The sequence below is a fragment of the Bufo gargarizans genome, chromosome 5 (assembly GCF_014858855.1).
Source record: "Bufo gargarizans isolate SCDJY-AF-19 chromosome 5, ASM1485885v1, whole genome shotgun sequence".
NCBI lineage: Eukaryota > Metazoa > Chordata > Amphibia > Anura > Bufonidae > Bufo > Bufo gargarizans.
In genome coordinates this window covers 123365709-123390365 of record NC_058084.1, presented here as the reverse complement: position 1 = coordinate 123390365, position 24657 = coordinate 123365709, and the positions used below count along the sequence as shown (strand labels likewise).

Sequence of the window (24657 nt, the reverse complement as noted above, 5' to 3'; positions counted from 1 at the left end):
CACTGTATATGCACGGCTGTCTGTACACTGTATATGCACGGCTGTCTGTACACTGTATATGCACACTGTCTGTACCCTGTATATGCACACTGTCTGTACCCTGTATATGCACACTGTCTGTACCCTGTATATGCACACTGTCTGTACCCTGTATATGTACACTGTATATGCACACTGTATATGCACACTGTCTGTACCCTGTATATGCACACTGTCTGTACCCTGTATATGCACACTGTCTGTACCCTGTATACCTATGGCTGTCTGTACACTGTATATGCACGGCTGTCTGTACACTGTATATGCACACTGTCTGTACCCTGTATATGCACACTGTCTGTACCCTGTATAATGCACACTGTCTGTACCCTGTATATGCACACTGTATATGCACACTGTCTGGACATGCAGTAGGGGCAGCCACTCACCGCTCTCCAGCCTGACGAGCTGAGGCAGCCGGTAAGAGCTGACCAGCAAGTCCAAGGGGAACGAGGCCGAGCTCCACTTCACATCCTTCAGCCCCGGCGGGGGTGCCAGCTCCATCTTCTTCCCCCGGCCCCGTGCAGGGGGAGACAGCAGGGCTGGGGGCTCCAGGGGCGGCCGCTCTCTGCAGTGCAGGCTCTAGTGCACTGTCCTCAGCTGCTCGGGTTCATGCTGCGGCTGCTGGCCGGAGTTGCGAGTCTCCTCTCCAGGCCACTTTGGCTGCAGTTGCTGCTCTGGTTGTCGCTCCCCTCCTGCGGGGACTAGATACACCATACCCGCGCTGACTAATCAACAGGGTGTGCGGCTCCGGGAGACGCCTCCTCCCCTGCCCAAATCCCACTGCAAGCGGAACACTTCCTGACATCCACAGGCGGCTGCTCTGGAGCTGAGGGAAGGCGGCAGCCCGCCCCTGCCCCCTAGTGGCCGCGCGGAGAACTGCGGCGCCATTCATGTGGACAGCTGAATGGTCGCTCTGATTCTGGAAGATGTTCTACTACCGAGGGCGCCCCCTGGAGGATGCTGCCATTACTTACATTAGCTGCAGCACTCACCTTTATGGCTCTGTTCTTACTGAGCTGTGCGGTTCCTGAGCACCAGAATGTAATGAAGTCTGCCATTTAGAGCCTGGGGGACACCACTAGTAACAGCCAAACCTAGGTGACATAGGTAGGTGTACCATAGTGCAGGAGGAGGACTTCTGACAGCAACGTGTCATTTTTTTCCATCCCCATGAGTTAGAAGGTGCCCCCTAAACTGCCCGCAGGACCACACTGCTGAAGTCATCTAGTTTCTAATGGTGTCTGGCTAATTGGTCGACGGGCAAAATCGCAGGAAAACAACTTTTATTCCACCACTGGCTGTACGCAAATGAAGAGCTTGAAGTAAAGGGAGCAGCAGCCTCGACACTTGAACTCAAGCATGCTGCATCCCCTTCCTGCCCCTTCACGTTTGACTCATGGCCTTTTTTTTCTTCATGCGCAATTCCCCAGGAGATCTCTGCGGGGCTCACTGCGCAGGCGTCGAAAACGAGATTGTACGGCACAGGCCCAAAATCTCCTGGGGAATCTCGTGTGGAAAAACCAATACAAAAGGCCATCAAACGCAAAAGGGCAGGAAGGGGGTGCAGCGAGCTTGAGTTCAAGGGCTGGGGCCGCTGGCCCTCTCCCCCCCCCCGACTTCAAGCTCCTCATTTGCATACAGCCGTGGCAGAATAAGGCCTCATGCACACGGCCGTTGTGTGCATCCGTGGCCGTTGTGCCGTTTTCCATTTTTTTTCGCGGAACCATTGACTTTCACCGTTTGGCAGCCGCATCCGTGATCCGTTTTTCCTGGCCGTGAAAAAAATATGACCTGTCCTATTTTTTTCACGGCCAACGGTTCACGGACCCATTCAAGTCAATAGGTCCGTGAAAAAACACGGATGCACACAAGATTGTCATCCGCATCCGTGTCCGTGATCCGTGTCCGTTTTTTCCTATCATTTCAATGGCAAACTTGACTTAGATTTTTTTTTCATTTTTCATGTCCGTGGATCCTCCAAAAATCAAGGAAGACCCACGGACGAAAAAACGGTCACGGATCACAGACCTACGGACCCCGTTTTTGCGGACCTTAAAAAAAAACGGTCGTGTGCATGAGGCCTAAGGGTGCATTCACATGAACGTATGTATACTGCGGTCAGCAAAACGCGGATACGCAAAAATACGGATGGTGTCTGTGTGATGTCCGCGTTTCATCAGTTTTTTTAGTAGACTCATAACAATGCCTATTCTTGTCCGTAAAACGTAAAATCTTTTTTGCGAGGTCACAGAATGAACATTTTTTGCGGCCCCATTGAAGTGAAAGGGTCCACATCCAATCAGCAAAAAATGCGGATCGGATGCAGACCAAAAATATGGTCATGTGAATGGGGCCTAAAACTTGTTTTCCTGCAATTTTGCCCATCAGATAAATTAGTCAAAGACTTCATTAAAAACGAGGTGACTTCAGCTGTGAGGTACTGCGGGTGGTTTAGGGGGCATTTTGGTGGTGACGGGTTCCCTTCACTTCATTCCCCGATACTTGTTCACAGTTTTTGGGCCAAAAACTTGTACTTTGCCTCTGTGCTGCACCCGCTTATTCTAACTACCAGAGTGAATCCCCACAGGGGGTACAGGATAACAATGTGTAGTCATGTATATGGATGGTCCAGAACCGCACGATCACATAGGTCGTAGGGTGTTGGATCAGCACATAACCGACACTGTTAGCCCCTATTAGTGTTGAAAATTATGACAATTGGTAGCTAAGGATGGAATCTCTCCATTCAAAATGTATATAGTACTATATCATGCCAGACTCCATATATCATTTAACCACATAAGGTAAAGAATATAAAAAATACTAATTCAATCATAAAGATAAAAAAATTAATAAAAATAATAGAAATACCTTGTAGATAGACCAGTATTACAGTCAGGTCCATAAATATTGGGACATCAACACAATTCTAACATGTTTGGCTCTATACACCACCACAATGGATTTGAAATGAAACTAACAAGATGTGCTTTACCTGCAGACTGTCAGCTTTAATTTGAGGGAATTTACATCCAAATCAGATGAACGGTGTAGGAATTACAACAGTTTGCATATGTGCCTCCCACTTGTTAAGGAACCAAAAGTAACGGGACAATTGGCTTCTCAGCTGTTCCATGGCCAGGTGTGTGTTATTCCCTCATTATGCCTATTACAATGAGCAGATAAAAGGTCCAGAGTTTATTTCAAGTGTGCGATTTGCATTTGGAATCTATTGCTTTCAACTCTCAAGATGAGATCCAAAGAGCTGTCACTATCAGTGAAGCAAGCCATCATTAGGCTGAAAAATCACAACAAACCCATCAGAGAGATAGCAAAAACATTAGGCGTGGCCAAAACAACTGTTTGGAACTTTCTTAAAAAGAAAGAAGGCACCGATGAGCTCAGCAACACCAAAAGACTCGGAAGACCATGGAAAACAACTGTGGTGGATGACCGAATAATTCTTTCCCTGGTGAATAAAACACCCATCACAACAGTTGGCCAGATCAAGAACACTCTCCACGAGGTAGGTGTATGTGTGTCAAAGTCAACAATCAAGAGAAGACTTCACCAGAGTGAATACAGAGGGTTCACCACAAGATGTAAACCATTGGTGAGCTTCAAAACCGGGAAGGCCAGATTAGAGTTTGCCAAACGAGATTGTACTGTCTTCTTTCATAGTTTGTTAATGCGAGTGCTCATGTGTGTGCCTTCAGCACCATCTAGTGACCTCTAGCTGTAAGTGCATCTTCTGCCTTGCTAAGTTATGCATATTCATTAGGTCACCTGACTTCCTGCTCACAGTGCTTTCTGGGAAAGAGACAAGCTCCTGCTTCCTTTTCTCCTCACCTCATGGAAGGAGCAGCTGCACATTGTGTGTCTCTTACTAAAGCATCGTCGGTAAGGGATTTATTTATGTTTTTGTATTGATTTTGTGTACATTGTGCTGTATACTCAGTTCTTGTATGTTCATTTTCCTAGTTTACCTTATCTACTGCCGGTTAATAAAAACCACAGACTACAGAAACAAGTCTCATATTATTAACTAGTAGAATGGTGATATCTGCCTGTTGAACTGCATACAGACCCCGGGGGTACATGTTGTGAGAACAGGACAGTAAACGACGACTTCTAGCAAGAGAAGCACACCTGACTACACAGAAGTCTGTTACGGTCCACGCAATATCCGCAAACGGACACCACAGCGACTTCTATACAGTCCAGTGCTGCAAGGGGATAGCCGCTTCAAGCAATGTAGACACATTTGATTGCATACTGTGACCGCTCTCTAAGCATAGCGACCGGCATTCCACCGCACAGTAGTCTCCACGCGGTTAAGTGTCTTCATCAACGGGGCGTGGGGCGTGATGACGTGATGTGAGAGACGCGTCTCGCTCTCCCTCCTCGCCAGCCTCCTCCCTCCAGGCTCCTGCTCCCGCTCCTGCCGAAACAGCTGATGCCTTGAATGCGGCGGCTCCCTGGCCTACTCTCGTTGGTGTCGGCTTACCTCCCTCTCTGCTGGCTGGGGGCCGGCTGTTCCATTGGTTGTTGGTCGGTGTCGCTTCCTGGGGGGTCTGTTTTCCTGGTTTCCCTTGAGGAATCTGCGGTCTCCTCCTCAGCTTGCCTCCGGCTCCTTACCCTGGTGCACGGCACTCGTCTGCGATCAGCTGTTCCTTGGCTGCTCCTTGGCTTGTGGCAGCCTGCCCTCTGCTGGTGATTCTTGGGACTGCAGGCATCTATGTTGTTTCTTTTTTTCTTCTGTGACCTGGGTTCTCATCCGCGGCTGAAGGCGGCATCTGGATGGTTATTTTTTGGAGAAGATTCCCTGGCTCATCACCTGGCTTACTTAACCACCCGGGCGACCGCAAGGATTTCGTGCACCTTCGTTTTTGGCCGGTCCTGGACTTTCTGCTAGGCTTGAGGCGCATGCTGGACACGTGAGAACATTGCAATTTGCTGTTTGTGACGCTATTCTTGTTTTTCTTGCTAAACTCCCCCGCTATATTTTTTTTTTTGGTCTTGCTCCCTCTAGTGGTGTTTGGAGAAGAGGGGATAGAAGGGTGATAAAGCAAGGGAAGGGAGGAAAAAAGGGGGAGAAAGAGGATAAGAGGAGTAAAGAGGGGGGGAAGAAAATGGCCCCAAAGCGACGGTCAGTGGATTCCTCCGCAGCAAAGATGGTGTCTAAGACCCCTGACAATAAAATAGATAAGTTCCTGAAATCACCCCTCCCAAATGAAAAGAACACAGCTAAAATAAAATCGACTGCGAACTTAAAGAAACCTGCGAGAATTCCCCAAACTGATGAACTATCCGATAACGGATCAGTGGAGGCAGGACATGAGACAGGAGAGGAAAGTCTCTCTGCACAAATGCGAACTGAATACGATCCTTCAGTTCTGAATAAAATCTTGTGCGCCGTGGAAAATAACGGCACCTTAGTGCAAGGGATGGCTACCCAGCTGGGCTCAGTGCAGAGTGATATTGCCTTAATTAGAGAAGATCTTGTAAATATCCGGGAGCGAGTCTATAATGTTGAAAAAATAGTTGATTCCTTGCAAACCGATGTGGAAATGCTAAGATCCAAAACCGTGCTCCTGGCTTCAGAAAATCAATCATTACAAAATAAGCTGGAGGATCTGGAAAACAGGGCAAGGCGAAATAATGTCCGCATAATTGGCTTTCCAGAAGGAGCTGAAGGTCGACAGTTAGAGGAACAACTCAAAGATGTGGTTTTGAACAATCTTGGTAGTGATTACTTTTCCTCGATGTTTCAAATAGAAAGAGCCCATCGAATACCAGGGGGGAAACCTACTCCAGGGAGGCCGCCGCGAGCAATTATAATGAAATTATTATTGTCTGCTGATAGAGATATGATACTGAAAAGAGCAAGAGAGTGCACACCTACTGAATATCAGGGCACTAAATTGCTCTTTTTTCCAGACTTTGCTCGGCAGACCCAGGAAAAAAGAAGAAATTTTATAGAGATTAAAAAACGCTTGGCGTCCAAGGACATTAAATATTCTTTACAGTATCCAGCGAAACTAAGAGTGATCCATAAGGGAATTGTTCAATTTTTTGAAAAACCACAACAAGCGCTAGACTGGATGGAGCAAATGGGCATATGAAATTGCGCAATATCATTATGGAGGGGGCGGGGGGGTTGGGGTAAGGGAGAACGGCCGGAGGTTTAGAGGTTCGCTGATTAGATCGGGCGGATCAATGGAGAGGGGAGGGGGGAACCCACCTTGCAGGTTTGGGGTTGTGTGGTTTTTTTTTTTTTTTTCCTTTATTTTTTTTATTTTTTTATTTTTTTTGCTTTGGTGTTTTTTTTTTTTTTTTTTTGTTTTTTTTTTCTTTCTTGCTACAGTGAAGGATGTCCACTAGAATTGTAACTTGGAATATTAGAGGGCTTGGGGAAAGGGTCAAAAGACAAGCTATCATGGATGCACTTAAAAGATATCTTCCAGCAATTATCTGCATGGTAGAAACTCATCTTACTAGAGAAACCGTGTCCCGCTTGACAACGGGATGGTACTCTCAATCTTATCACTCTACCTTTAGCAGCTCTTCTAGGGGCGTCTCAGTTCTGATTCATAATTCTGTGGACTTTACCCTTATAGAATCCTATATAGATGACCAGGGAAGATTTATCTTTTTGTATGGTAAGCTGCATGGCTATAGTTATATCCTTGCTTTCTTTTATATACCTCCGCCTTTTTCAATGTATCCACTGATCCAGCTAACACTTTTTTTTGAAGGGAGATCAGAATGCCGGCTAGTTCTGATGGGGGACTTCAATGCAGTAATGGACCCCAATAAAGATAGATTTACATCAGATGCAGAACGGGGGAGGAGCTTATGTACTTCCCCGCTGCCACAATTCTGCCTGGAGGTTGGACTGGTGGATATATGGGAACATCTTGGCGGAGGTAAGCGAGTATATTCTTGTGTTAGCAGGGGCGGTAGAGCAATGTCTAGAATTGATTTAGCATTTACTAATGAGAGTAATCTGAGTAACATCCGCAAGATACGATATGGGGTAAGAACAATTTCGGATCATTCACCCGTACTGGTTGAGGTTTGCACTGGGAAGAACAAGGATAATAGGGGGCTAGGATTTAAGTTGAATCCATATTGGTTTACTATTATGGACAATCTTCAGTCCACTAAATCTCTGATATCCTCCTTTTGGGAGGTGAATCGCCCCTCTGCCAACATCAATATAGTATGGGATGCCCTGAAAGCATATCTGAGGGGGGTCTTTATAAGCGAGATTGCGGCAGTAAAGAGAACATTTAAAAAAAAAGAGGAGGAACTGGCCAAGGCTGCTGCAGACACAACTGAGCGATTTTCCAGTCAACCTACTGAGTATAACAGGGAAGAGATGCAGAGGGCCAGTTGCTCCTTGGAAAAATATATAATAGAGAAAGCAAATCATAGAGTATTTTTCAAGGGCTTAAAATATTTTTCGGAGTCTGGACGTCCTGGTAGGCTGCTAGCTAGGATAATCACACAACAAGACAAGAAAAATCAATCTATTGTCGCTATTCGTAATATAGCGGGGGTAATTATAACAGATCCAGAAGGAATCAGGGACACTTTTCTACAATATTTTATTCAGACATACAGTCCGCCTTCTGGCCTGTCACCCGACCTGGCGACGCGGTTCCTGGAGAGGATTTCACTTTCTACTCTAAACGAAGCCCAAATAGAATATCTGGAAGAGGAGTTGTCTCTTTCGGAGCTCCAGGAGGCTTTGGGATCTGTCTCGGGGAATTCGTCGCCAGGTATGGATGGTCTTTCATATGAGGTCTACCGCAAGTACAGCGATGTGATTTTCCCTCAGCTGTTAGAGGTCTTCTCCCAGGCAACACAGGCAGGGAGCTTACCATGTACTATGATGGAGGCTCTTATCGTTTTAATTCCTAAAAAGGACAAGGACCCGATAGAAATGAGCTCTTATAGACCAATTTCGCTACTAAACACAGACGCTAAGTTATTATCCAAAGTTTTGGCTAGGAGGCTTTCACGGGTCATATCCACTATTATCCACCCAGACCAAAATGGTTTTATGCCCAAAAGGGGTACCCATCACAACCTGCACAGGCTATTTATGAATATTCAGTCCCCGGGGTGCGGCGCCCGCTCCATCCTGTCGTTGGATGCCACCAAAGCCTTCGACAGGGTGGAGTGGACTTTTCTCTGGGAGGTGATGAAAAAAATGGGCTTTGGCCCTAGATTTATGGCGATGGTTCAGTTATTATATAGCTCCCCAGCTGCTAGGATCAGGATTAACGACACGATTACAGAGAGCTTCACCTTAGGAAGAGGCACCCGTCAAGGATGTCCTCTCTCCCCTCTTTTGTTCAATATTTATATTGAACCTTTAGCAGCCAGTATAAGGCAGGATCTGCAGGTGGCCGGCTTCGGTATAATGGGGAAGTATGACCGTGTATCTCTTTACGCAGATGATATCTTGGTTTTTCTTCATCAAACAGAAACCACTCTCCCTCGTATAATGAATTTGGTTGGTTCTTTCTCTGCTCCGTCTGGCCTGGAGATCAATTGGGAGAAGACTGTTCTCCTCCCTATAGACGAGCTGCGAGGCGATTGGGATAACCAGTTAACAGTCTCTGAATCAATAAAGTACCTGGGGATTTCAGTTTCTGCCAAACCTCAGGAATATCTACAACTTAACTTGATTCCCCTGCTGATAAAGTTGAGGGCTAAAATCAAGATATGGCAAAAAATTCTGCATACAAGAGCTGATAGAATTTCTCTAATAAAAATGGTAGTACTTCCCCAGGTTCTTTATGTCCTGCGCAACTCACCTGTATGGATCGCAGATAAGTATTTTAGATTGATAGAGCGGATGCTTAACGATCTATTATGGGGGAGGAAGCGTGTTAGATTGAAGGCGCTTTATTTCTCCATGCCTTATAACCAGGGAGGCCTTAATCTCCCCTATTTTAGGGGTTACTTTATGGCCTCTCAACTCTGCCTTTTTAAGGACTGGGAAAATAGCAGCTTTTGCAGTAAAGTGGTGAAAGACTCAGGTTTTACGGATTTCCTTACTGTATTGGAGTCCGACTATTTATCAAATATACAGACCGGGCATACACTTTTCTGCAGAATGGCTATAAAGACCTGGCGGGTTATTAGGAGCTGGTGTGGAGTTAAGGCATCACTTATATGTACCCCACTATGGCATAATCCAAAGCTTTTGAATTTAAGGGACTTGAATTGCTGCCAGTATTGGAGGACTAGGAATGTTGAGTACTTACATCAGGTGGTTAGTGGTGGACAAATTCTGTCCTCGATGGAATTGGGGCAAAGGGCTAATCTGAGTGAGGTGGCCTGGTACGCATATTTTCAATTGAGGTCTGCACTTTCTAGTACTTTGAATAGTCACCTTTTTCTTATAGATACTCCTGAATTTTTACACGATTTAATTATTAAGAAACCCGTCACGAAAATTAAAATATCACATTGCTATAGACACTTAATGAAACATTTTTTTTTGGGTCTTCTTTCACCAGGACAGAAGTCCTGGTCTTCGTTACTTTTAGAGGTGGGTCCCCCAGATTGGGAGAACATAGGGGAAAGTTTAAAATATGTTTCACACAATTTTAATCACACTGTTGTACAATTTAACATTTTGCACAAAATATATGTGACACCTATGTGGTTATATAGAAGAGGACTTAGAGCCTCCTCCGATTGCCCACGCTGTGGCGACTCCGAGGCAGACCACTTACACCTGTTTTGGGACTGCCCAATGGTGGGCAGCTATTGGAGATCGGTCCAGACCACTCTGGCTCGTAAACTCAACATTGCTGTTCCTCTGTCTCCCAGGATATGGGTCTTGGGAGACTTATCGGAGGTTAATTATCAGCCCATAAAACGTAAATTATTGATTAAGGTTATGTTCTTGGCCAGGCTTCTTGTTTCCAGGTTATGGTTTAGTTCCTCCGCTCCAGATTGCCGCAATTGGCTGGCCTTGGTAGAGAAAGTGAAAAGCTATGAGAGGATTCTGTATAAACAAAGAGGATCCTATTTAAAATGGGGTAAACTGTGGGAAGACTGGGATATGGTTAATTAATTTGGATTTCATTTATTTTTTTTTATTTTTTTTTTTTTTTATATATATATATATATATATATATATTTTTTTTTTTATTTTTTTTTTTTTTGTGTGTATATGTATGTGTATGTGCATGTGTATATATGTATATGCACGTATGTATGTGTGTGTATATGTGTATGCATGCATATGTACCTTTTTTTTTTTTTTTTTTTCCTCCTGCAAGGTTGGGAGGGGGGGGGGAATAGATGGGGTGGGCCGGGGATGATCTTAGACTTTATAATATTATAAATGTTATGTGGATATGTTTTTAAAAAAGAAAAAAAAAAGAATAAAAAAAAAAAAGTGTCTTCATCAACACCATGTCGCGTAGCACAGTATCAAGCTACAAGACAAGATCAGGGAAGGATGGTTCCACTAAGTCGTCTTCTGTTAGCAATGCGGCTGCCATTGCCCGCGCAAAGGCAGAAGCCGCGAAGGTCAAAGCAGCCTTCGCCGAACAAGAAATGAAGATGAAAGAAAAAAAGGCACAGCTGGAAATGAAGATGAAAGAAGAAAAGGCACAGCTGGAAATGAAGATGAAAGAAGAAAAGGCAAAGCTAAAGGCTGAGAAAGCAAAGCAACAGGCTTCAATAGACATGCAAAAGGTCCTTTTAGATGCAAAGCTAGAGAAACTCGCCGTAGAGAAAGAAACGGCAGCCGCCATAGCTGAAGCAGAGTTCTTGGAGGCAATGGAATACCCAAAAACCGGAAGTCACCGCAGCGTGCTTAGCCCAGAACTCGGCCAGCAAGATCCTGTACAACGCACTTCAGAGTACGTCTGTCAACACTCCAGACCAAGCAGCAATGCTGATCCATTCCCAGGAACCGAAGATGTCACCTATGCCACAGAAGAATCATACCGTCCAAAAGAAAGAGTCACACTCGGAACCCAGTCCTACAAACAAGAGAACCCAGAGCCACGTGACAAAACTCCAGCTAACTTCCCTGCACACCAAGGAAGCCAGCTTCCAGTCCAGCCTGCAGAGCCACCGCATCCCATAAGACGGTATGACACGGGCTGGCCTAAGTCAGAGACTCCATACAGGTATGATCGCACACCACACTCTCACTGTGACTTTCCACCTCCAACCAACCTTAGTAGTAACCAGAGCACAATAGACTTTGCCAGGTTCTTTACTAAACGAGAGCTTGTTACAAAGGGACTGGCGAAGTTCAGCGATCGCCCTGAAAACTATAGAGCATGGCGGGCCTCCTTTTATAACATTACAAAAGACTTGGGTCTGTCATACAGTGAGGAGATAGACTTCCTCGTAGATCGACTTGGAAAAGACTCAGTAGAACATGCCAAGAGAATCAGGGATATTAATATAAACTACCCAGAGATTGGCCTAAAAATGATCTGGGATAGACTTGATGAATGTTATGGTTCTGCAGAGGTCATAGAGGATGCATTGTTTAAAAGAATTGACAAATTCCCTAAAATATCTAGCAATGGGTTTCAGAAACTTAGGGATCTAAGTGATCTACTGATGGAATTACAGGTTGCCAAAGCCGAAGGGGATTTACCGGGGCTTGCTTTCCTCGACACTGCCAGAGGTGTCAAACCTATTGTATTAAAGCTTCCCCACAACCTGCAGGAGAAATGGGTCTCCCACGGGTCAAGGTACAAACATACCTACAATGTGCCATTCCCTCCCTTCAGTGTGTTTGTTGACTTTGTAAGGCTAGAAGCTAATATTCGTAATGACCCTAGCTTTGATCTATCACAGTCTTGTGCCACTCCCTATGACCACAGACCACACAAAGGATCAGTGGCAGTGCACAAAACTAACATTTCACCTGCAGATTCTTACAGGCATTACGGCTCCGCCAGCCGCGAAACAGTCAAAGATCCTGGTAAGCAGTGCCCTCTACACAAGAAGCCACACCCTCTTCTGAAGTGCAGAGCCTTTAGAGAAATGTCCATAGGAGATTGCAAAGCCTTCCTCAAAGAGAACCGCATTTGCTACAAGTGCTGCTCATCTACATCACATATTGCCAAAGACTGTCAGGTTAGTGTAAAATGCACAGAATGCAACAACTCAGATCACAACACGGCCCTACATCCTGGGCCTTCCCCATGGACCTCATCACAAAGTAACAGTGCCAGAGAGCATGGCGGGGAGGAAAGTACCTCTGAAGCTAACCCACCAGCAGTTACTTCACAATGCACTGAAGTCTGTAAAGGACTCATAGGCGGCAGGTCCTGCTCAAAAATCTGCCTAACAAAAGTATACCCAAAGGGCTGCAGAGACAAAGCCATCAATGTTTACGCCATCCTAGATGACCAAAGTAATGCGTCCCTAGCCAAATCTACTTTCTTTGACATTTTCAGCATCAAAGGGCCCAACACTCCTTATTCCCTAAAGACCTGTGCAGGTACTGTAGAAACGGCGGGGAGGAGAGCTAGTGGCTATCTAATCGAATCCATAGATGGTAAAACGTGTCTTTCCTTACCAACTATTACTGAATGTAACCAAATTCCTGATAATAGACACGAGATCCCTACACCAGAGGTAGCCATACATCACCCCCATTTACAGCGTATAGCCCATCTCTTACCAAAACTTGATCCTAACGCTCAGATAATCTTACTCCTAGGGAGAGATATCTTATAAGTTCATAAAACTAGAGAGCAGATTAATGGCCCTCATCATGCTCCTTATGCCCAAAGGCATGACCTAGGATGGGTCATAGTAGGAGATGTCTGCTTAGGAAGCATACACAAACCAACTTCCATTAATAGCATGCTTACAAGCACATTAGATAATGGACGTCCCTCTATCTTCCAACAATGTAAAAACAACTTCCTCATAAAGGAATTGCCACATAGCACTCAACTACCTTGTTCTTTCATAGACTCTGTAGACCACGACATAGCTTGTGACAGTGACAAAGACCATCTAGGTTGCTCAGTGTTCCAAAGGACCAAGGAGGACAATCGGGTAGCAATGTCCCACGAAGACAGATTGTTTTTAGAAACCATGCAAAAGGAAATCACTAAGGATGAAACAAATAGTTGGGTAGCACCCCTTCCCTTCAGGCCTCAAAGGCAACGTTTGCCTAACAACAGAGAGCAAGTCTACAGACGTTTTGTCTCTCTAAGGCGTAGCTTCCACAAGAAACCAGAAATGAAAGACCACTTCTTTACTTTCATGAGGAAAATATTTGAGAATGGTCATGCTGAGGTAGCTCCTACCCTTAAAAACTCTGAAGAATGTTGGTATTTACCCATATTCGGGGTTTACCACCCAAAGAAACCGGGTCAAATTAGAGTAGTGTTTGACTCTAGTGCAAAATATGAAGGCGTCTCCTTAAACGACGTCCTGCTCTCAGGTCCTGATCTTAACAACAAGCTCCTAGGAGTACTGCTTCGTTTTCGCAAAGACTCTGTTGCCTTCATGGCAGACATTCAGCAGATGTTTCATTGCTTTCTCGTTAAAGAGGAACACAGAAACTTCTTAAGATTTCTTTGGTTTGTTGACAATGACCCCACAAAAGATATTGCGGAGTACCGCATGCGGGTACATATCTTTGGTAACAGCCCCTCCCCTGCAGTTGCAACTTATGGTCTTAGACATTCTGCTCAGGAAGGCGAACTAGAATATGGGTCAGACGTCAGACAATTCGTAGAAAGAGACTTTTATGTAGATGACTGTCTAAAATCACTACCCACTGTTGAGGATGCAATAAGTCTCCTTAAGAGAGCTCAAGAAATGCTTGCATGCTCAAACCTGAGACTCCACAAAATAGCCTCTAATAGTAAGCAGCTGATAGAAGCATTTCCCTCTCAAGACCATTCAAATGACCTACAGAGCTTAGACTTAGGGACTGACTCCCTTCCTATACAACGTAGCCTTGGTCTCCTCTGGGATCTAAAATCAGATACGTTTACCTTCCAAGTCAGCCAGGAAGAGAAGCCCTTTACCCGTAGAGGTGTCCTGTCTGCCATAAACAGTCTTTATGATCCCTTAGGATTCACTGCCCCTGTTACAATCCAGGGCAAATCGCTACTTAGAGACTTAACTCAGGAAACATTGGATTGGGATCACCCACTATCCCCTGAAAAAAGAAACCTATGGATAGAGTGGAGAAACTCCCTAAAGACTTTATCTAGCCTGCATGTTCCACGTTCTTACGCTCCTGTGCCATCCACAGAAGTAAAAACACAAAAACTCTATGTATTCTCTGATGCGTCCATCAAAGCAATTGCCGCTGTAGCGTATCTTAAAACTATAGATAACAAAGGTCAGTGCCACACAGGGTTTGTCATGGGCAAAGCAAAACTCGCACCACTTCTCGAACATACAATACCCAGGCTAGAACTCTGTGCCGCTGTACTAGCCGTTGAACTAGCGGAATTAATTACAACAGAGATAAACCTAGAGATTCGAGACACCGAGTTTTATACAGACAGTAAAGTGGTCCTGGGCTACATTTACAACCAAACTAGGCGTTTTTACGTTTACGTTAACAACCGAGTGTTAAGAATCAGGAGGTCCACTATCCCAAAGCAATGGCACTTTGTACCTACTGACCATAACCCAGCAGACTTAGCAACCAGGTCAGTTGCTGCCAGTCACCTTAAGAACACAGTCTGGTTCACGGGTCCTGCTTTTCTATACAACTCAGAACATTCTTCTGCCTGTGACTCATATGAGCTGTTAGATGCAGATTCTGACAAAGAAATCCGCCCCCAAGTATCTGTACTACTCACTGTAAATTCGTACAATCAGCTCGGTAGTCTACCGTTTCATCAGGTTTTCCACCTGGAAGTCACTTGTGCGAGCTATCACCTGCTTAGCACACGTAGCCCGTTCCTTCAAGCATGCCCCATTTGTTATGGAATGTAACTGCAAAGGTTGGCACCATTGTAAGAATGGATACTCAGTAAGTGAGCTAGAACAATCGAAAAATCTAATTATTTGTTCCATGCAACGAGAGACATTCGCTAAGGAAGTCTACTGCATCAACAACAAAAAACCTGTGTCAAAAGACAGTGTGTTAGTGAAGCTCGACCCAGTCCTTGATGAGAATGGTCTGCTAAGAGTGGGAGGGCGGCTTAAAGAGGCCAAATTAGAGTTTAATGAGAAACATCCTATCATAATACCTGGTCATCATTTAGCTTCCTTGCTTGTAAAGCACTACCACAGTAAGATAAAACACCAGGGCCGACTATTCACCGAAGGGGCGTTACGTGCTGCTGGGCTGTGGGTCGTTGGTGTAAAAAGGTGTATTAACAAATGTATATTCAAATGCATCATTTGCCGCAGACTACGTGGGAGTTTACAAACGCAAAAAATGGCCAATCTCCCACCCGACAGGGTTAACATGGACCCTCCATTTACTAATGTGGGCCTTGACGTGTTTGGTCCCTGGTCCGTTATCACACGTCAAACTAGAAGTAGCCACGCTAGCTCCAAGCGATGGGCAGTCATTTTCAGTTGTATGTCAATTCGAGCCGTCCACATTGAAGTTATTGAGTCTATGGACACTTCTAGCTTCATAAATGCCCTCAGGCGCTTTATTGCAATCAGAGGTCCTGTAAAACAAATCCGCTCTGACAGAGGCACAAACTTCGTTGGGGCTGCTAATGAGCTAAAGATTCTCTCCAACTTGGATAATAACAGTGTAAAAAGATTCCTTAGTGAGCAAGGATGCACTTCTCACATGGGAGGAGCCTGGGAAAGAATGATTGGCATAGCCCGCAGAATCTTGAACTCTATTTTCCTACAAGTAGGTAATGCTAGACTCTCTCATGAATGCCTTACAACCTTTATGGCCGAAGTCTCAGCCATTATCAATGCCAGACCCTTGGCTCCAATATCAAATGACCCAGGAGATCCAATACTGCTTACGCCTGCCTCTCTACTTACCCAAAAGACTGGTATAGTGAGTGCTCCTTCTGGAGAGTTTGGCACCAAAGATCTCTACAAACGCCAATGGAGACAAGTGCAAGGCCTTGCCGATACCTTCTGGAATAAGTGGAAGAGGCAATATCTTCCCACCTTACAGACAAGAACCAAATGGCACACAGTTAAGCCCAACCTAAAACCTGATGACATTGTTCTTGTTAAAGACTCTCAGGCTCAAAGAAATCATTGGCCTTTGGGCCTCATTACTAAAGTGTTCCCAAGTGAAGACGGACATGTCCGTAAAGTAGAGGTCAAGATTTTCAAACAAAATGAGACCAAACTGTTTATCAGACCTACTTCCGAACTAATCCTACTGTTACCTGTTGAGGACTCTAATGGTGACATCGGCTGATGTCAAGCGGGGAGTGTACTGTCTTCTTTCATAGTTTGTTAATGCGAGTGCTCATGTGTGTGCCTTCAGCACCATCTAGTGACCTCTAGCTGTAAGTGCATCTTCTGCCTTGCTAAGTTATGCATATTCATTAGGTCACCTGACTTCCTGCTCACAGTGCTTTCTGGGAAAGAGACAAGCTCCTGCTTCCTTTTCTCCTCACCTCATGGAAGGAGCAGCTGCACATTGTGTGTCTCTTACTAAAGCATCGTCGGTAAGGGATTTATTTATGTTTTTGTATTGATTTTGTGTACATTGTGCTGTATACTCAGTTATTGTATGTTCATTTTCCTAGTTTACCTTATCTACTGCCGGTTAATAAAAACCACAGACTACAGAAACAAGTCTCATATTATTAACTAGTAGAATGGTGATATCTGCCTGTTGAACTGCATACAGACCCCGGGGGTACATGTTGTGAGAACAGGACAGAGATCTAAAAAAGCCTTCACAGTTCTGGAACATCCTATGGACAGATGAGACCAATATCAACTTGTACCAGAGTGATGGGAAGAGAAGAGAATGGAGAAGGAAAGGAACTGCTCATGATCCTAAGCATACCACCTCATCAGTGAAGCATGGTGGTGGTAGTGTCATGGTGTGGGCATGTATGTCTGCCAATAGAACTGGTTCTCTTGTATTTATTGATGATGGGACTGCTAACAAAAGCAGCAGGATGAATTCTGAAGTATTTCGGGCAATATTATCTGCTCATATTCAGCCAAATGCTTCAGAACTCATTGGACGTCGCTTCCCAGTGCAGATGGACAATGACCCAAAGCATACTGCAAAAGCAACCAAAGAGTTTTTTAAGGGAAAGAAGTGGAATGTTATTCAAAGGCCAAGTCAATCACCTGACCTGAATCCGATTGAGCATGCATTTCACTTGCTGAAGACAAAACTGAAGGGAAAATGCCCCAAGAACAAGCAGGAACTGAAGACAGTTGCAGTAGAGGCCTGGCAGAGCATCTCCAGGGATGAAACCCAGCATCTGGTGATGTCTATGTGTTCCAGACTTCAGGCTGTAATTGACTGCAAAGGATTTGCAACCAAGTATTAAAAAGTGAAAGTTTGATTTCTGATTATTTCGTCCCATTACTTTTGGTTCCTTAACAAGTGGGAGGCACATATGCAAACTGTTGTAATTCCTTCCTACACCGTTCACCAGATTTGGATGTAAATACCCTCAAATTAAAGCTGACAGTCTGCAGTTAAAGCACATCTTGTTTGTTTCATTTCAAATTCACTGTGGTGGTGTATAGAGCCAAAAATGTTAGAATTGTGTTGATGTCCTAAAATTTATGGACCTGACTGTATATAGTGTATAGACAGACTTAAAGGGCTTCTGTCACCCCACTAAAGTGATTTTTTTTTTTGGGCTGGTGAAATTAGTTATATTGCGATATATCACAATATAATTCTGTCACTTACTTTGATCCAGCAGTTTCTTCCAAAAACGAAGTTTTATCATATGTAAATTAGGTCTCTAACAGCAAGTAGGGCGGCTACTTGCTGCTAGCTGCTGCAGAAATCCGCCCCCTCGCCGTGTTGATTGACAGGGCCAGCCGGGATCTCCTCCTCCGGCCAGCCCTGTCGGCATTTCAAAAATCGCGCGCCTCTGTGGGTTCGGCGCAGGCGCTCTGAGATGAGGAGGCTCGTCTCCTCAGCACTCCCTCAGTGCGCCTGCGCCGATGACGTCTTCTATTTCGGTGATGTCATCGGCGCAGGCGCACTGAGGGAGTGCTGAGGAGACGAGCCTCCTCATCTCAGAGCGCCTGCGCCGAACCCACAGAGGCGCGCGATTTTTGAAATGCCGACAGGGCTGGTCGGAGGAGGAGATCCCGGCTGGCCCTGTCAATCAACACGGCGAGGGGGCGGATTTCTGCAGCAGCTAGCAGCAAGTAGCCGCCCTACTTGCTGTTAGAGACCTAATTTACATATGATAAAACTTCGTTTTTGGAAGAAACTGCTGGATCAAAGTAAGTGACAGAATTATATTGTGATATATCGCAATATAACTAATTTCACCAGCCCAAAAAAAAAAATCACTTTAGTGGGGTGACAGAAGCCCTTTAACCACCTCCGGACCGCCTAACGCGCCGATGCGTCCGGAAGGTGGTTGCTTTTCTCCTCCTGGACGCATCGGCGCGTCATCTCGCGAGACGCGAGATTTCGCCGCAGCTGGCCCGCACATGCGCATCGCGGGCCGGCATTTCATAGAGGAGTATTTCGTCAGGACCTGCCAGCCAGCGATCATTGGCTGGCAGGTTGCTGATTTTCAAAAAAGCCAATCACAGAGCCATATAGCAGATCATGTAAAATTAGTAGGGCACACCAACACCTGGATTTCACACGGAGAGTTGGGTACAATATATGTATTTATTAGACACATAAAACAATCTATTCCGACATGTTATAATGCATGGATAAAATCTATAAAAGACATGGGTATGTGGATGTAAAAATATAAAATATAATATAAAACAAAAATAAAAAAATTCCTTATATTGACCTGTGGGTCAGAGTCTTTTGAGACAAAAGAGCTTATCGTGCTCGGCAGTAAATTGTTGCTGCAAAGTCAGTAAATTCACTATTAGTAATAGATAGGTCGCAGTTGTTTTACTCACTGTTTCGATACTGATGATTTATTTGTAACACTGGTGGCGTCCCACAAGTGATACTATTCTTAATGCGTTGCGGTGTAATAGGAATTTCCACCGAGTCTATGTAAATATCAGGTCCGGGATCTTCGGTGATGTAAGAAGCTGTACTGTCGTAGAAGCCGCTCAGTGATGTCTTAGTGCTGCGCTGTTTGTTTGTATCACGCAAGCTGTGGAGTCATCAAATGCGCTTCCCATAAGTTACCGACAGGTATCCAGCTTTCCTTTATGAAAGTGTATTCTCACCGATCCCTCGGCTGTTGATTCCTTTTCTTTAAGCGCTTTAATCTTCTGGTTCTATGTCTTATTTCATGGGATTTAAATCCCATGAAATAAGACATAGAACCAGAAGATTAAAGCGCTTAAAGAAAAGGAATCAACAGCCGAGGGATCGGTGAGAATACACTTTCATAAAGGAAAGCTGGATACCTGTCGGTAACTTATGGGAAGCGCATTTGATGACTCCACAGCTTGCGTGATACAAACAAACAGCGCAGCACTAAGACATCACTGAGCGGCTTCTACGACAGTACAGCTTCTTACATCACCGAAGATCCCGGACCTGATATTTACATAGACTCGGTGGAAATTCCTATTACACCGCAACGCATTAAGAATAGTATCACTTGTGGGACGCCACCAGTGTTACAAATAAATCATCAGTATCGAAACAGTGAGTAAAACAACTGCGACCTATCTATTACTAATAGTGAATTTACTGACTTTGCAGCAACAATTTACTGCCGAGCACGATAAGCTCTTTTGTCTCAAAAGACTCTGACCCACAGGTCAATATAAGGAATTTTTTTATTTTTGTTTTATATTATATTTTATATTTTTACATCCACATACCCATGTCTTTTATAGATTTTATCCATGCATTATAACATGTCGGAATAGATTGTTTTATGTGTCTAATAAATACATATATTGTACCCAACTCTCCGTGTGAAATCCAGGTGTTGGTGTGCCCTACTAATTTTACATTTTTCGTCATAAATTTCAGAGGAGTGGGTAAATCCTCTTGTAGGAGCACCCATATCATTTTTGACTAGTAGGTGAGCCCTCTCTAACCTATACTCTTTGAATATAGCAGATCATATTTGTAAATATGATCTGTTATATGGCTGCCTGCTCCTCTGCTGGTTCTTTTCGTCGGTTGGATCCAGCAGAGGAGCAGGCTTCACAGTGAGTACACCAACAGTACATACTTAGCCCCAGATCACCCCCCTGAACCCCTATTAACCCTTTGATCACCCCTTCTAGCCCCTGTCAATCACTAGTGAAAGGAAAAAAAGTGATCAGTGCAAACTGTCACTTTTTTTTTTCACTGGTATTGACCGTTAGGTTTTAGGTATAGTTTAGGTCCCTTGGTTAGGTAGTTAGGGATCAGTTAGCGCCCAGCCCACCGCACCGCAGTCCGTTATTCGCTGATTAGCGTATCGCTAATCAGCATTTGTACTTTTATAGTATCTGGAAGTGATCAAAACTGATCACGGTCAGATCTATAACTGTATTAGTGTCACTTTAGGTTCGCCCTCCACCCAAAACGCAGTGTTTGCCCGATCAGGCCTGATCGGTCGCCCACACGTGCGTTCGCCCACACCCGCCCCACCGCAGTGACAAAAAAAAATTTTTTTTTGATCGCTGCACATCCACTTTACACGCACTGCGGCGATAAAAAAATCACTTTTGATATTTTTTATCAACCGCAGCGGCCTCCGGTACTTCGCTAGCCTCCCCTTTGTAAGACAGGCTTGCTTTTTTTACCTGGGTAGTCTCAGGGAATACCCCTAAATTTAGTTGCCCACATGTCAAACAGGGGGTATTCCTCTGAAGAGGCCTACAGGCTTCTGACCCAGTCGGATGAGGAGTGGGAACCCTCATCTGATGAATCCAGCGGGTCAGAATACGAACCTGTAGAAAGCAGCGGCTCTCTGACCCAAAGTTCGGACGAGGAGGCTGAGGTCCCTGATAGAACCAGGCGTACCCGGCCCCGTGTTGCTAGACCGCAGGTTGCGCAGGATCCGCTTCAAGAGCATCAGAGTGGGGCTGGTGCTGCCGGATTACGTGGTGAGGCATACACCAGCAGACCAGCCCATCCTGGACCTAGTACCAGCACTGCCGTACAACCTGGTGAAGTAGCGAGCACCAGAAGGGCAGTTGAAGCTGGTACGGTGGCACGAGCAGTAGTGACCCCGTCGCAGCCACCGCAAAGACGTGCCCGTAGAGCCCCTAGAATCCCAGAGGTGCTGGCAAACCCTGATTGGCAGCCCCCAACTTCAGCCGCACCTGTAGTTCCCCCTTTCACCGCCCTGTCTGGAGTTCGGGTTGAGACAGCTCAGATCGGTTCGGCCCTGGGATTTTTTGAGCTGTTCTTGACTGCGGAGCTCTTAGACATAGTCGTGGCAGAGACAAACCGGTATGCCACACAATTTATAACCGCTAACCCGGGAAGCTTTTATGCCCAGCCTTTCCGGTGGAAACCAGTCCAAGTTTCCGAATTTAAAACTTTTCTGGGCCTCCTCCTCAACATGGGCCTGACAAAAAAACATGAATTGCGGTCATATTGGTCCACGAACCCAATTCATCACATGCCCATGTTCTCTGGTGCAATGTCCAGGACACGATTTGAGACCATCCTGCGTTTCTTGCACTTTAGTGACAACACCGCCTCCCGTCCCAGAGGCCACCCTGCTTTTGACCGGCTCCACAAAATTCGGCCCCTCATAGACCATTTCAACCAGAAATTTGCAGATTTGTATACCCCTGAGCAAAACATCTGCGTAGACGAGTCCCTAATACATTTTACCGGGCGCCTTGGCTTCAAACAATACATCCCAAGCAAGCGCGCCCGGTATGGGGTCAAATTGTATAAGCTCTGTGAAAGGGCCACAGGCTATACCCACAAATTTCGTGTCTATGAGGGAAAAGATCAGACCCTGGAGCCGGTCGGTTGCCCTGACTACCTGGGGAGCAGTGGGAAGATAGTTTGGGACTTGGTGTCACCCTTATTCGGCAAGGGGTACCATCTTTATGTGGACAATTTTTACACAAGTGTGGCCCTCTTTAGGCATTTGTTTCTAGAACGGATTGGCGCCTGTGGTACCGCGCGAACTAGTCGCGCGGGCTTCCCCCAACGGCTCGTTAGCACCCGTCTTGCAAGGGGGCAGAGGGCCGCACTGTGTAACGAAGAACTGCTCGCGGTGAAATGGAGAGACAAGCGTGACGTTTACATGCTCTCCTCCATTCACGCAGACACGACAATACAAATTGAGCGAGCAACCCGTGTCATTGAAAAGCCCCTCTCAGTCCACGACTATAACCTCCACATGGGAGGGGTCGACTTCAATGACCAGATGTTGTCTCCGTATTTAGTTTCCCGCAGAACCAGACGCTGGTATAAGAAGGTGTCTGTATATTTGATTCAATTGGCGCTGTATAATAGTTTTGTTCTCTACAGTAAGGCTGGGAGAACTGGATCCTTCCTCAAATTTCAGGAAGAGATCATTGAGAACCTCCTGTATCCAGAAGGTTCCGTGGCCCCATCCACCAGTGTAGTTAGCCGTCTACACGAGCGACATTTCCCCAATGTCGTTGCTGGTACCTCAACCCAACCGTCACCCCGAAAAAGATGTCGTGTCTGTAGCAGGAGTGGAATAAGGCGTGACACCCGGTATTTCTGTCCTGACTGTCCTGACCACCCTGCCCTATGCTTAGGGGATTGTTTCCGAAAGTACCACACACAGGTACACCTAGCATAGGGATCACATCTCACCAGGATAGGCACACAGGGCTTTTAGGGCCCATTCACTCACTGCTGCTGCAAACCTCTCCTTTCACCTGGGACAAAGTGCATAACGCACTTCGCCACATCTTTGGGCGATTTGCGCTTTGCACATTGACCCATGGGGGAGGAGAGGTTTGTTCTATAAAGGTAAAAAAACAAAAAAAAAACAAAAAAAAAAAAACAGGTAAGCAAACAGGTTAATGTTTAGTTCCAAAAGTTAAAGTTACATGTTCTGTTCCAAAGTTAATAAAATTATTGCGTTGTGGCCTGGTTTTTTCTTTTTTTTTTTTTTGTCTTTTTACCTTCCAGGTGGACCAACCGATGAACTAGCTGCAGCACCGATGTGCATTCTGACAGAAGCATTGCGCTGCTGTCAGATTACACGCAAGTCGGTGTATGCGGCGCTGCAAGACGGGATTTTCTCCTCTGCAGTGACAGATACGTTTGCCGAAGCATACGAGCTGAGGAGGAGGCGGCGTTCCTATGCTTTGGCAAGCATTTTGTATATATATATATATATATATATATATATATATATATATATATATATAAAAAAAAAAATCCCGGCAATGATTTATTCATCCACATCGATTGATGCGAATGGAGAAATCTGGTTTGCCAGGGCATACGAGCTAAGTGGGTATGGATGTAGGGCGGAGCTCCTATGTCCTGGCAGACGCCTTTCCCCTCCATTTTTTTTTTTTGGCAGAGATTTTTTCATCCACATTGATCGATGCGAATGAAGAAATCTGTGCCGTTCATTTTTTTCTTTCAGCCCAGAAGCTGAACGGAAAAAAAAATCTCATTACCTGTATGCTCAATATAAGGAGAATAGCAGAAACTCCTAATGCTGGCCATACATGTAATGATTGCGGAGACCCTCAAATGCCAGGGCAGTACAAACACCCCACAACTGACCCCATTTTGGAAAGAAGACACCCCAAGGTATTTGCTGAGGGGCATATTGAGTCCATGAAAGATTGAAATTTTTGTCCTAAGTTAGCGGAAAGTGAGACTTTGTGAGAAAAAACAAAAAAAAATCAATTTCCGCTAACTTATGCGAAAAAAAAAAAAATTCTATGAACTTGCCAGGCCCCTCATTGGATACCTTGGGGTGTCTTCTTTCCAAGTGGGGTCACATGTGGGGTATTTATACTGCCCTGGCTTTTTAGGGGCCCTAAAGCGTGAGAAGAAGTCTGGGATCCAAATGTCTAAAAATGCCCTCCTAAAAGGAATTTGGGCCCCTTTGCGCATCTAGGCTGCAAAAAAGTGTGACACATCTGGTATCGCCGTACTCAGAAGAAGTTGGGGAATGTGTTTTGGGGTGTCATTTTACATATACCCATGCTGGGTGAGAAAAATATCTTGGTCAAATGCCAACTTTGTATAAAAAATGGGAAAAGTTGTCTTTTGCCAAGATATTTCTCTCACCCAGCATGGGTATATGTAAAATGACACCCCAAAACACATTCCCCAACTTCTCCTGAGTACGGCGATACCAGATGTGTGACACTTTTTTGATGCCAAGGTGGGCAAAGGGGCGCATATTCCAAAGTGCACCTTTCGGATTTCACCGGTCATTTTTTACAGATTTTGATTGCAAAGTACTTCTCACACATATGGGCCCCTAAATTGCCAGGGCAGTATAACTACGCCACAAGTGACCCCATTTTGGAAAGAAGACACCCCAAGGTATTCCGTGAGGGGCATGGCGAGTTCCTAGAATTTTTTAT

General features: G+C 45.2%; 1 protein-coding gene across 1 annotated transcript in view; it reads right to left on the bottom strand.

Moving 5' to 3' along the window:
• Nucleotides 1-825, bottom strand: part of GAREM1 (GRB2 associated regulator of MAPK1 subtype 1) — a 157271-nt gene extending 156446 nt beyond the window's left edge. The window contains exon 1 of the mRNA XM_044294980.1: nt 429-825. Coding sequence (XP_044150915.1) covers nt 429-543 — 115 coding nt within the window. The 5' untranslated portion in view covers nt 544-825. The remainder of the gene's footprint in view (nt 1-428) is intronic.
• Nucleotides 826-24657: the final 23832 nt, after the last annotated feature.